This window comes from Ailuropoda melanoleuca, chromosome 12 (assembly GCF_002007445.2).
Source record: "Ailuropoda melanoleuca isolate Jingjing chromosome 12, ASM200744v2, whole genome shotgun sequence".
Taxonomy (NCBI): Eukaryota; Metazoa; Chordata; class Mammalia; order Carnivora; family Ursidae; genus Ailuropoda; species Ailuropoda melanoleuca.
The window spans coordinates 26,544,340-26,555,965 of record NC_048229.1 but is presented as its reverse complement, the minus strand read 5'-3'; the positions used below and the strand labels follow the sequence as shown (position 1 = coordinate 26,555,965).

The following is an 11,626-nucleotide window of genomic DNA, read 5'->3' as shown; positions in this document are numbered from 1 at the left end:
TGCCCCCGAAGCCCCCCCCCCACCGCTGCCTCATGCCTGCCTGGGTTCAAATCCCCCAGCCCAGGGGGTTTCAATCCCGTCCTGCCCCTCTCCGCCCCCAGGGTGCAGGAAGCTGGGGACCTGGACAAAGTTACTCTCGAACATGGGCAGCGGGCGGAGGGGCAGGTACTCGCCCTTCTGGAGGGTCTTTTGCAGCTCGCCCAGAGTGGGGACCCATTTGGAGGGTCCCTGGAGTGGCTCCATGCGCCTGATGTTCCGAAACCGGTTCATGGCGGCTGGAGAAAAAGTGGGTCACCACGGACACACAGTCAGGGAGCCTGGCCCCTGGGCACATGGCCTGCGCAGTGTCCCCCAGCCCACCCGTCCTGGCCCTTCGGGCTTCACAGGTGTGGGAGCTCAGCGGTTCCCGAGGGTGGAGCTTCCCCAGGGCTTGGCCATGGCCCTGCAGAGGGGGGGTGGTCAGCCCTGGCCTGGGGAGGAGCCTTCTGGTGGAGGGGCTTTGTGACCTCATCAGACACGTGTAGGACTCTTTCTGGGAACTCTCTGGGAGGCATGGATGGGCTGCCTTCTCCAGGATGTGGCCTAGAGTCTTGAGGGCTGGGGTCTGTGAATCAGAAGGCCTCGCTCCAGACCCAAACTAGGGAAAACACAGGACTCTTTGGAGGCGGGGCGGGGGGGCAGTGTCTTGGATGTTGTAAATGGATAATTAACCAAAGAGTTTCTGACTCTTAGAAAGGAGGCCCGAGGAGAGCCCCAACTCACCACTGACCTTTCCCTAGACCTTGAGTAAGACTCAGACCCCCCACCGGGCCTCAGTTTCCTCATAAGCAACGGATTTGTGTCTGTGGCAACAATTACTAAACACGCGTTATAAAGAAAGCGACGTGTGCTTTGGAACCAGCCAGATCTCCAGCAGAATCAGTTGTCCCTCCCTAGCTATGTGACTTTGAACAACAGGCACCCCTACCCCCTCCAGGCTCACCCTCCCTCACCAGTAAAGTGGGGCTTAATGGCGCATTCAGGGGATCGTGTAAGTAAAACGGCACACTTAAGGCACAGTCGAGCAGGCCTTCAGCGAGCCGTGATTCTTGTCTTCTGAGGGCTATTTGGGGGGAAGGTGTTGACTGCTATTCTTTCATTCTAAAAAGTGTTTATTATTTTTTTTAAATGTGTCATGCAAAATACATGGTCATTGTAGAAATTCTGGATAATACAGACAAGCACAAATTAAAAAGTCACTCATAACTCCACCCCACCTTCCGTCCTGAGGGGACCGTTGTCAACATTTTGGTGTATTTCCTTCTAGGACTTTTTAGATTATCATTATCTTTTAAAGATTTTATTTATTTGAGACAGAGCATGAGAGCGGGGTGAGAGGCAGAGGGAGCAGCAGACTCCCCGCTGAGCAGGGAGCCCACCCCACCCACTGGGGGATCGATCCTGAAGTCTGGATCGTGACCTGAGCTGAAGGCAGACGCTTAACTGGCTGAGCCACCCAGGTGCCCCTATTATTATTATTTTTAAAGTAAGCTCTATGCCCAATGTATGGCTGGAACTCCTGACCCCGAGATCAAGAATCACACGTTCTGCTGACTGAGCCAGCCAGGTGCCCCATGTTCTAGGACTTTTAAAAACATCTGTATATCCATCCATCCATCCATCCATCCATCCATCCATCCAAACACAAAATGGGACTCATGCTGTGGTTAGCAGCCTGCTTTCTCTCTGTCCTCAAGCAGCCTCTGCCATGTCCCCTCTGCATGGCTGGCGGTACTCCGTCACGTGGACGGGTGTAATTTATTAAGCCATCCCTCATTGTTGGACATCTCGGTGGTTTCTGATTTGCTGTTGTGAACATCGTCATAATGAACGATGTCAAATTTGCAGCTTTGTCACGTACATTGTAGGGCACAGGATGGCCTTCTGGAACCTTCCTTTAAGGATTTATTGAGTGCCTACAAAGCACAGGCTCAGACCCTGCCACTCAGAGCTCACGGTCCCCGGGGGACCACCAATCTCCCCTCTGCGGTCCTGCCCACTAAGGGTCCTGCCTCCCTCTGCTCCAGGGACCCCAGCATCCAGCCCCCAACCCTCAGCCCTCAGAAAAATCGTCTCTAAGTGGACGTGTATGACAAATTTAATTCCCCTTCTCCATCTTACAAAGGTTTCTCACATTTTTGTACAAAAACCCAGGCCTCCTTTCCCTTTCCCTCCCCACCCTAACCCAAAAAAGTAATTGTTTAATAAATAATATATGCTCCTGCCCAGGCCCAGAGGGCTAGGGGACAGGGAAACCCTGCAGCCAGACTTCTTAAAAGATTCAAGAATCTAGGACTCCAGTTCCCTGCCCCTTTGGTCCCTAAGTTCTGCCTCCCACCCACCCCCTTAAATAAATAAGTATAAATAAGGCACAGATACCCCCCACTCTGCCCAGGTCTCCTGGAGGGACCGCCTCTAATTAGGGGGAAAAGAGGAGGGGGTGTTTTCCTGCTGCCGTGCCCCCAGTCCCAAAATAAATAAATAAATAAGATGTGGCATCAAAGGACGTTGGCGGTTCCCGGTGGCGAGTCACAGCCGAGTCTTCAGCAGCAGCAAGCCCCGCACGGCCCAGTCGAGGGTCAGGTGCAGCCCCCCAAGAATGGCATGGGCTGCCCTGATGCCTCCCCAGGCAGAGGCCGGGGGGGCCAGCGGGGGAGCTGGTGGGTCTGGGGGTGCTTGGGGTAAGGCCAGGCGGGACATCTGTTGGGAGAGGACACAGGGTTAGCAATAGGTCAGGGGTGCAGTGGGGGTCCTGGGAAGGGGTGTTTGCAGCCTCTATTGAATGGGTTGGGGAGTCCAGGTTGCATGCTTCCGGAGTGTCTCTGGCCTGTGGGGCAGGGTTTCTGGGTGGGCAGTTCTCAGCATGTTGGGTTCAGAAAATGAAGACTGGGGCCAAAAGGTGGGGGTGTCAGAGCTGGAATTCCAGGGCCAAGTCCAAGGGCTTGGGGGTGAGGTCTACAGAGTCAGGATGGGGATCCTGGTGCTAGGTGAGGGCTGGGGGCTGGGGGTTCAAGTCTGGGGTCAGGTCCAAGATCTCGGGGCTGGGGTCTTAGATGTGGGGTCTCTCCGACCCAACCTCGGGGACTCATGGGTGAGGGCTGGGCTCTCAGAACGGGGGGTTGGAATTTGAGGTCCAGGGTCTTTGTGGTCAGGCCCAGGAACTGGTATCTGAAGTTTTCTGATCTCAGGGTCCTGGGTCTAGGATTTTAGCAGTCAGCGTTTGGGGGTCTTAAGGGCTCACGACCAGCATCTGAGGTCTTAGGGACTCAGAGCTCAAGGTCTGGGGTCTTCTTGTTTGACCCCTCAGGGTCTAGGCTCTTGAGGTCTGGAGATGGTAGGGTCTCCAGGCTGCCTTTGCTTGGGGGCTGGGGGTCTCGAGGCCACGGGATTTGAGGGACACAGGTGAGGGTCTCAGAGCAGGCCTGAGTCTGGGGTCCTGGGGTCTCAGGTTTCAAGTCTAGGTGTCAGGTCTAGGAGCTGGGATGTCCTACCAGGAGCTGCAGCCGGCGCAGCAGGCGGTCCAGCCGGGCCTGCAGGGCACCCAGCTCTGGCTCCAGGGTCCGCAGGGAAGGGCCCCCCGCTCGGCGCAGCCACTGTACATGGCGCAGGTAGGAGAACAGGTCGGCTCGCAGCCGTGTCAGCACACCTGGGAGCTAGGACACAGGGCATGGGGGCATCAGGGAACACCTGCCACCTGCCTTCTCTGGCCCCCAATCCCTCGCACACCCTCCATGCCCAGATCTCACCTTTGCCCCCGTCCCTTTCCCCTTCCCTTACTTGTAGGGCTCCCAGCGCCCCTGCACTCATGGCCAAGGTAGGAAGAGAGTCCAGGTTGTGGTCTCCGTCGGCTGGAAACTTGTCTCTCTGTGGGGGCAAAGAAGCCTTGAGGGGGACCCTGCCCAGCTCCAAGGGTCCCTCCATCCTCCAGACAGGCCCCAAACTCCTCCCTCCCCCCCGTTTCTGCCACCGTGGTAGCCCAGAAGCCCTCCCCACTCCTGGTCCCGGTCCCAGCCCATCCCCTCCTGTCTCTCCTACCAGCTGTGCCGCAAGCTGCCGAGTGTCGGCCAGGAGGGAGCGGGTCAGGAGGACGGCGCTGTCCAGCTCAGCCCGAGGGTCTGGGGAGGCCCGCGGGGGGCCAGGAGGTGGCCCTGGGGCAGCAGCTCTATCTGGCCACAGGCTCAGGGCGACCAGGACCAGGCAGCAAACACCTGGGGGCGGGAGGAAGCCGGGAACTCAGACAGGACTGGTGGGTCTGAGGGAGGAGGGACTGGGGGTCTTGAGTTCCAGGGTGGAGCGCCCAGGGCAGGTCGCAGGGCCGGGGCGGGCTTCCCTCTCCCTCTCCGGCTCTGGCTGCCCCGCCCGTCGGAGCAGACGCGGCCCGGGGCGGGTAGACGGGCCGGGCGTCTCCCGTCCGCCCCCGGACGCCGGAATCTGGGCCCCGGGGCGGGGCATGAGGGGGGAGGCACAGGCCAGAACCTGCCCCCTCCCCGGGCCTCGGGAGCCCGAGTCCGACTGAGAGCAGAGGAAGGAGACTAGGACAGAAACCCGGAGGCCCAGACCCCTTCCCAGGGGGATATTCCCACCCCCAGTGGACCGCGGAAGGCCGGGCCGTGGGGCCGGGGATGCCCCCGGAGCACACCTGGGCGGAGAGAGGCAGAGGCGCGGGCGCAGCGGGGCCGCGGGAGGCGGAGAGCGACCCGGCGGCGGCGCACANGCCAGCCAATCAGCGCCCCCCGGGCCGCCCCGCTCCCGCATCACACCCCCAGCCCGCCCCCCAGCCCTCCCCGGCCGCTGTCTGTCCGTCGGTCCGCATCTGTCTGGCTCTCCCGTTCCTGTCTGCACCACTGTCTCTCTTTCTCTCCTCCCCCTGGCTGGGGTCGGTGTTCTGGACTCGCGCTAACCTCCTGGGGGCTCTCTGCCTCAGTTTCCCTCCCAGAACCTCTCTGTCGGGATGCCTGGGCGTCTGCGTCTCTCGGTCCCCGATTGACTCCCTGGGGGTCCCGGGACCTTGGGGGTCACCTTCCGACATCTGTCTCTCTCTCTCTCTGTCTGCTGGGGGTCTCCATCTCTCTCCGGTACCCTGTGCCTCTCTCCGCGTCTCAGCTTCGTCCTCCCGTCTCTCAGCCTGTCTCTTCCCCCGGCCTGCTGTTTTCTCGGAATCTCCTTTCCTCTCCGTCTCTGCCTCCCCATGGCTCACTCACTCTCCTCTGTCTTTTTCTGTCCCATTCCTCTGCGCCTGTCTGCTTCCCCCCCTCCTCGCCACGGGCCCTCCCTCCTCCCTTCCTGTCCCCCCCACCCCATGAACTTGAACCAACTTACTGTTCATGTCCCCACAGGGCAGGGGTTCCCCAGGGCAGGGGGCAGGGAGCTGGGGGCCTTTAACCCTTCCCTGTCCGCTGCCGGAGGGGAGCCCTGGGGGTCAGCTGGGCCTCGGCCTGGGGAGGGGAGGCATGTGCGTGTGAGCAGCGAGGGCCGTGGCAGTGAGGGAGTGTGTACGCCTGGGGGGTTATATAGGGGGCGGTGAGGTCATTGGCGTCCCCTCCCTCCACCTCCTCGGCCGGGCTGCCACAGGGGCAGACACACGAATCTCAAGAGCTGGGGCCAGGCTGCAGCCGCCGGAGGGGGTCGGGGTCAGCAGGACCAGGACAGGCGGGGAGGTGGGGAGGCTGGGGAGAGAGGGCCGGGGAGAGCTGGGGACAGAGCCACAAGGAGCCACAAGATGCAGGCCTGGGGAGATGGATGTGCAAGGCAGAGCCACTCCAAGGGACAGAGGGAGGGAGAGGGATGGAGAGTGTGAGACCCAAGCAAGGACACAAAGACGCTTGGAGAGATGGGGACACTGAGGCAGAGATGGAGAGTCTGAAACACAGAGATAGGGAGACAGAGACAACAAGCAGATACACTGCAGGAGCAGAGAGACCCACGGAGACCCCAGGAGGAAAAGGGACAGAGTTGGAGGCTTAGAGAGAGGGGAGGCAGGCGGCAGAAGAAACACGGGTGACAAAGCTGCGGAGGCCCCAAGAGACAGAGCCAGGGAGCCAGACACACTCAGACATGCAGGTGCTGAGCAGTGGGGACAGAGAGGAGCGGAGTCTCGGGGTGACAGCAGGGATGTGAAGGTGGGGAGAGAAGCAGAGACGGGGGACGCAGAGACAGCATGAGATGCCCAGATCAGATGAGGTGGGATCTTGCACAGCTGCTGCACCCCCTCTGTGCCTCAGTTTCCTTATCTGTGAAATGGGGATAGCTGAGCACCCATCCCCCTGCCCCCGAACACCTGGGTAAGGATGAGTTCACTCGTGTAGGACACACGGTCAGCTGTCAATAAACATGAACCGCTGCAGTGCTCTTCCTTGATTTTTATTCGCACACCAGGGGCACCCAGAGAAAGGTGCAGCCTCCGGGAGAGCTGGAGATGGCAAGTGAGCGGGCGACATAAGAAGGGTGATGGACACATGGAGAGAGTGGCTCAGCCAGGGAGTGGGGACCGGACAGGGCAGAGACGGCAACGCACAGAGAAACTGGGGAGGACAGGACAGCCCTGGGGAAACAGGCACCCTGATGAGCGCCAGGGGCAGAGGCAGAGCCAGTGAGGGACCAAGCCTAGAGCCCCATCCCTGGGAGCATCCCCCTCCCAGCAAAGGACGCGAAGGACGGAGGACTGGATGGGAGTGAGAAGACAAAGTGACAAGGACTTCTAAAGGTCCCCCTGCAGGCCCCCTCCTAGCCCTCAAAACTGCTGAGCTGGCAGGGGGGCTCTGGGGATGAATGGTGGCTAGAGTCTTCCCCCTCCAATCCCCTACCACTGGGGGTGGGGGATGACTGCTCAAGTCCCCAGGGAGGTGAGGTCACAGCCCCCCCATGGTGGGACATGACCTCATTGCCTCAGGTAAGAGCTCTCCCTCTAGGTCTGTCATGGCCACCCCTTCCAGGGCCCCCCAGGGGCCCTCCCCAGCTCCCGCTCCCACAGGGACCCAGGCCTCTGACCACTGGGTCTCCACCCCCCAGGGGGCCTGTTTCCGGCTGAGTCAGCGTGGGGGGCCCAAGGCTGCGTCAGTGAGGGGAGAACTGACGTAGCCCCCCCCCAGACCGGCGGGGCCAGCCAAGGTGACTCAGGCCACCAGCCTGGGGGATGGACTGGTCCTAGGGGATAGGGACTGGGCCCAGGGCCAATCTGAGAGCAACAATAGGGATCTCGCAATGGCAGCCCCTTCCACTACTGGGAACCAGTACCACCCCAGACCCTCTTCTTCAACCCTGGATCACAGACCCCCAGCACCCTCCTCCCTCAGACCCACATGGCAGGTGTCCAGCCCCTAAACCCTCGTTCCCAGGTGGAGAAAAAGGTGTTGCCATTCTGCCGTTTGGGGGAAGCTCTATGGGAAAGGTCAGGAGTTGGGCTTGGTCAGTGTGCCTGACTGGTGCCAGTCCCCCCCGCCCCCACGCATCTTGCCTTGGCCCGCCACCCTGAGGCTGTGGGGTCATCTTTCCCCTAATGCCATCTTTCCTGGTTGCAGGAGGCTGAGGGAGATGGGGTGGGTGATGGCAGGAGGTCAGGCGACTGTTCAGGATCCTGGGTCTTCCCCCCCCTCCAGGGGCAGGGGGCGGGGGAGGCGTTCAGACTCCTTTCACCACAAGGAGAGCAAGAAGGGAAGGGGTGCCCACACTGACAGGCAGGATCGGGGAATCACAAAAAGTGACAAAATGACACCAACACACAGAAACAGAGACTGGGGCACAGATATCCAGAGTGAGGAAAAGACCAAGTTGTTAAAATAATGGGATCTACAGACACAAGAAATTCTAAAGAAACAAGCTCAGAGTCTCAGAGACAAGGACCAGGGGAGATGCACTGCCGAAGGCTGGGGGGGGGTGGTCACAAACATGAAGATGCCACTGGGATATGAACGGGAGCCAAGGGTCCTTGCTCATGGGCTGGCCCCTGGGAGAGGTAGGGCTGGCTGGTGTGAGGTCAGCAGGTCCGAGGCTGTGTGTGTCCGTCTGTCTGTCCCTGGGGGGTCCTGTCTGGCCTCTGGGGGGTGACGGGGCAGACGGGCCGCAGAAGCAGCCCAAACCTGTCATTAGCGGTGAGGGCCGTGCGGCGGGGCCCCCCCAGTCCCAAGCCGCGGTCCAGGGCCTGGCAGCCCCGCCCCCCACCCCCTCCTTGATCCCTGAGGAATCCCGGGAATTGCGAAGTGGGTCCAGATGATGTTGACACAGGAAATGGTCATCAGCTGCTAGCCTCAGCCCCACAACCCCTATGACCCCCCACCCCCGGCCCCCTGCTGAGCCCCCCTCTAACCTGTGTCATCTCTGACGGAGGCAGCCCAGGGCCACTCAGCTCCCACCAGGATGTTTACAAGAGATGCGCAGGGCGGGAGNCGCAGGGCGGGAGTCAGCCACACAGGGCTTCCTGAGAAATGGGGTCTGGACTTCTGGACAGCTGCCCTCAGACCTGGTCCCTGGCCTCCTTCTCCCTCAGACCCAGGGGTCCAGACCCCACACCCCTCCTCCCTCAGACCCAGGAGTCCAAACCCCCAGCCCCCCTCCCTCAGACCCAGGGCTCCAGGCTCCCAGCCCCTCCTCCATCAGACTCAGGGGTCCAGGCCCCCAGCCCCCTCCTCCCTCAGACCCAAGAGTCCAGATCCCAAAGCCACACTGCCCCAGGAGGCCCCCTCCTCACCGTACTGCAAAGCTGAGTGGAGGTTCACCTGAGAGAACTAGGGATCATGGTCCCAGCCCAGCCCCCCTGCTGGCCTCCTCTTCCACCACCGAGGGGGACCAACTGGGAAGCTTGCAGACCTCCACGTGGACCCCTTCCCCCATTTGTGGGTGGAGAGACTGAGGCCTGGGGAGAAGGGTCTTCCTGCCCACGAGCCACACTAACGGCCCTCACATCTTCGTGGCCCCTTACGCATTCCCCATCCATTCTCCACTGGGAGGCCTGGAGAGCCTCTGGGACAAGGAGACTCCTGAGCAAGTGCTCCGGCCACTGGCCCAACCCCCATTTCCCCTTGTCCTCCTAGGCCACCTGGTTGTTAGGGGGGCCTTCCTAACAATGGGGCTCAGTAAGCCTCAGGCCCCCTGCCCCTGGTTGCTAGGGGGAAGACCCCTGGCAACTATGTCTCAGGAGGCTTCGGGCCACCTGGACCTGGTCCACAGGCATCAGGTTACTAAGCAGAGGGATTCCCTGGCAGGAAGGTCTCCCAGGCCCCACCTCTTGGGGTCCCCTGGTTGGCAAGGAGGGGGTGCCTTAGACCACCACCCGCTTTCTGCCCAAGTTGCTAAGGAGGCTCTTTTTATGCCCAGACCCCCACCCCACCCCCATGGACCCTTCCACCTGGTTGTTAAGGAAGCAACTTCTTAACAACCAGGCATGACCAGGCCAGTGTGACACCCCCCCCCTCCTTCCCCACTGCCAAGGGGGCTCCCTAGCAACAGAACTTAGAACCTTGAAAGCTGGGTGGGCAGGTGGGCGGGGCCCAGCTGGTTGCTGGGGTGATGGCCTTCAAGGTCTGTCCCCACAGAGGCCCCAAGGGTCTGGGGAGGCAACATGGTGGGCTCTGGGATCCCGGCTTTGAGCCTCTTCCTGCTGATGCAGGGCTCAGTAGGTGAGGGGGCTGAAGAGAGGGTCAGAGAGCTGAGCAGGGAGCCTCTTCAGCCCCCATACAGCCCTCCTCCAACACCGATCCTTTTTCTCCACAGATGGGAATGGAATCCAGGGATTCTTCTATCCGTGGAGTGAGCAGCGAATGAAACCCGGGTCCCCCAAGGACAGGGAGCCCAGACTAGACTTTTTGGTCTAAAGGGAGAATGGGCTGGGGGACTGATACTGGGTCTGAGGGAGGAGGGGGCTGGGGGCCTGGACACAAGGGTCTGAGGGAAGAGGGCTGGGGGGCCTGGACCCCTGGGTCTGAGGGAGGAGGGGCTGGGGGTCTGGCCTCCTGGGTCTGAGGGAGGAAGGCCTGGGGGGCCTGGGCTCCTGGGTCTGAGGGAGGAGGGCCTGGGGCCAGGACTCCTGGGTCTGAGGAAGGAGGTCCTGGGGGGCCTGGGCTCCTGGGTCTGAGGGAGGAGGGCCTGGGGACAGGACTCCTGGGTCTGAGGGAGGAGGGGCTGAGGGCCTGGATGCCTGGGTCCGGCACTGAGTAAACACTAGGCAGGCAGTCCCAGAGCCTGACTTTGGGACCCTGGGGTTCTGAGGCCCTCGGGTCAGACTCTGTGACATAGATGCCACTTGTGGTTGGTCCCAAGGCTGTGAGGGAGATGTGTGGGACCGGGAGAGCTGTGGGGGCCAGGCGGCGATCGAGAACTCCAATCTCTGTCTGCGTCTACGCTGCTGCTACCGTGACGGGGTCTGCTACCACCAGCGGCCAGATGGTGAGTGCCGGAACGCTGGTCCTTGGGGCAGCTGAGACTCCCAGGTCTCAAACCTGCCTCCTTTGTCCAGAAACTATGCGGAGGAAGCACATGTGGGCGCTGGGCTGGACATGTGGAGGCCTCCTCTTCCTGATCTCCAGCATCTGCTTGTTCTGGCAAGTGGGGCTGGGGCTGAGGGGGGTCCCGCACCCCCAGAGGAGCAGGCAGATGGTCAAGGCTGAGTGTGTACCCTCCCCATCAGGTGGGCCAAGCGCCGGGACATGCTGCACCTTCCAGGGTTCTTAAAGGGCAAATGTGACCTGTCGAGGACCGTGTCTCTGTTATCCAAGGACCGGGGGACTCTGACCGAAAAAAAGACATCCGGTGGCAGCATGCCAGCCTCCCTCCCTCCAGAGGGGACTGGGGATGTGTCAGGGGAAGGGATGACAGAAGAGGGTGAAGAAACAGAGGAGGGGGAGGACGAAGATTAGGGGCACCCCTGGGGCGACCCCTCAATACAGATATAGCATATAGATGTGTGGTGTCTTTTCTAAGAACCATGGGAGCAGGGGGCCCATGAGCTCTGGGGCCGGGAGCATGTGTGTGTATGTGTGTTCACGAGGGGGCTGGGGAGCTGGGCTGTGATCATGGGGGTTCTGGGCTGAGTGGGCTCTGGAACGAGGGAGTGGTGGGTCAGTGGGGGGGTGGCCTGCAGCTCTCCTGCTGGAGCACCACTGATGGACAGCCTCTGCCGCGTACCCTTGAGATCCTGCCCCCTCCGCCAACAAGTGCCATGCCTCCCTCCAATGCCTGAGCACGGCAGGGCTCCCTGCGGGACATGGGCTGCCCCTGGTGGACGAAGTTACTCTCAGACTCTACAGTGGCCAGGCGGAAATTCTCCTGGAAGCGCGTACAGAAGACTTGTCCTGCCCAAACCTTCTGCCTTCCCCAGGCGTTGCGCCCATACCGAGCTCCCTCCATAAGTACTTCCTTCCAGGCCTGGGTGGCTCTGTTGGTGGGGACTCTTGATTGTGGCTCAGGTGATGATCTCAGGGTCCTGAGGTCAAGCCCCGTGCCAGGCTCCTTGCTTGGCAGGGAGTCTGTTTGAGATTCTCCCTTGCCCTCGTCCCCTCTCCCTCTAAAATAAATAAATCTTTTTTCTTTTTTTTAAGGTACTTCCTCCCAATAAGTACCTTGTGAGTGTCATTTGTCCCTCTGTCTGCTTCTCAGA

General features: G+C 60.9%; 3 protein-coding genes across 3 annotated transcripts in view; 1 reads left to right on the top strand and 2 right to left on the bottom strand.

Annotated features, from left to right (window-relative positions):
* LOC100472635 (cytochrome c oxidase subunit 6B2) overlaps window positions 1–270 on the bottom strand; it is an 8,053-nt gene extending 7,783 nt beyond the window's left edge. Inside the window, exon 1 of the mRNA XM_034638090.1 lies at window positions 135–270. Within this exon, the coding sequence (XP_034493981.1) occupies window positions 135–270 (136 nt within the window). The remainder of the gene's footprint in view (window positions 1–134) is intronic.
* A 1,310-nt stretch (window positions 271–1,580) lies between these two features.
* On the bottom strand, window positions 1,581–5,515 carry IL11 (interleukin 11). Its single transcript, XM_034638791.1, has 5 exons — window positions 5,359–5,515; window positions 4,075–4,247; window positions 3,817–3,903; window positions 3,531–3,692; window positions 1,581–2,739 (listed from the first exon to the last, which is right to left on the bottom strand). The coding sequence occupies exons 1-5, from the start codon at window positions 5,363–5,365 to the stop codon at window positions 2,569–2,571; spliced, it is 600 nt and encodes a 199-aa protein (XP_034494682.1). The 5' UTR covers window positions 5,366–5,515; the 3' UTR covers window positions 1,581–2,568.
* A 3,990-nt stretch (window positions 5,516–9,505) lies between these two features.
* Window positions 9,506–10,886, top strand: TMEM190 (transmembrane protein 190). The gene is made up of 5 exons (XM_002926381.3): window positions 9,506–9,650; window positions 9,745–9,780; window positions 10,291–10,416; window positions 10,487–10,571; window positions 10,658–10,886. Exons 1-5 carry the CDS (start codon window positions 9,593–9,595, stop codon window positions 10,884–10,886), a joined length of 534 nt encoding a protein of 177 aa, XP_002926427.1. The 5' UTR covers window positions 9,506–9,592.
* The last annotated feature ends 740 nt before the right edge of the window (window positions 10,887–11,626 follow it).

What these genes read in the sequence shown, in the direction of transcription:
- IL11 (XM_034638791.1), bottom strand. An exon ending in GGGCGCTGGGAGCCCTACAA is followed by an intron (nt 3,693 to 3,816) that starts GTAAGGGAAGGG and finishes CCTGTGTCCTAG; the next exon opens with CTCCCAGGTGTGCTGACACG. An exon ending in TGCGCCGGCTGCAGCTCCTG is followed by an intron (nt 2,740 to 3,530) that starts GTAGGACATCCC and finishes CTCTCCCAACAG; the next exon opens with ATGTCCCGCCTGGCCTTACC.
- TMEM190 (XM_002926381.3), top strand. Translation starts at nt 9,593, where the DNA reads ATGGTGGGCTCTGGGATCCCGGCTTTGAGCCTCTTCCTGCTGATGCAG. An exon ending in CTACCACCAGCGGCCAGATG is followed by an intron (nt 10,417 to 10,486) that starts GTGAGTGCCGGA and finishes TCCTTTGTCCAG; the next exon opens with AAACTATGCGGAGGAAGCAC. An exon ending in TCCAGCATCTGCTTGTTCTG is followed by an intron (nt 10,572 to 10,657) that starts GCAAGTGGGGCT and finishes CCTCCCCATCAG; the next exon opens with GTGGGCCAAGCGCCGGGACA.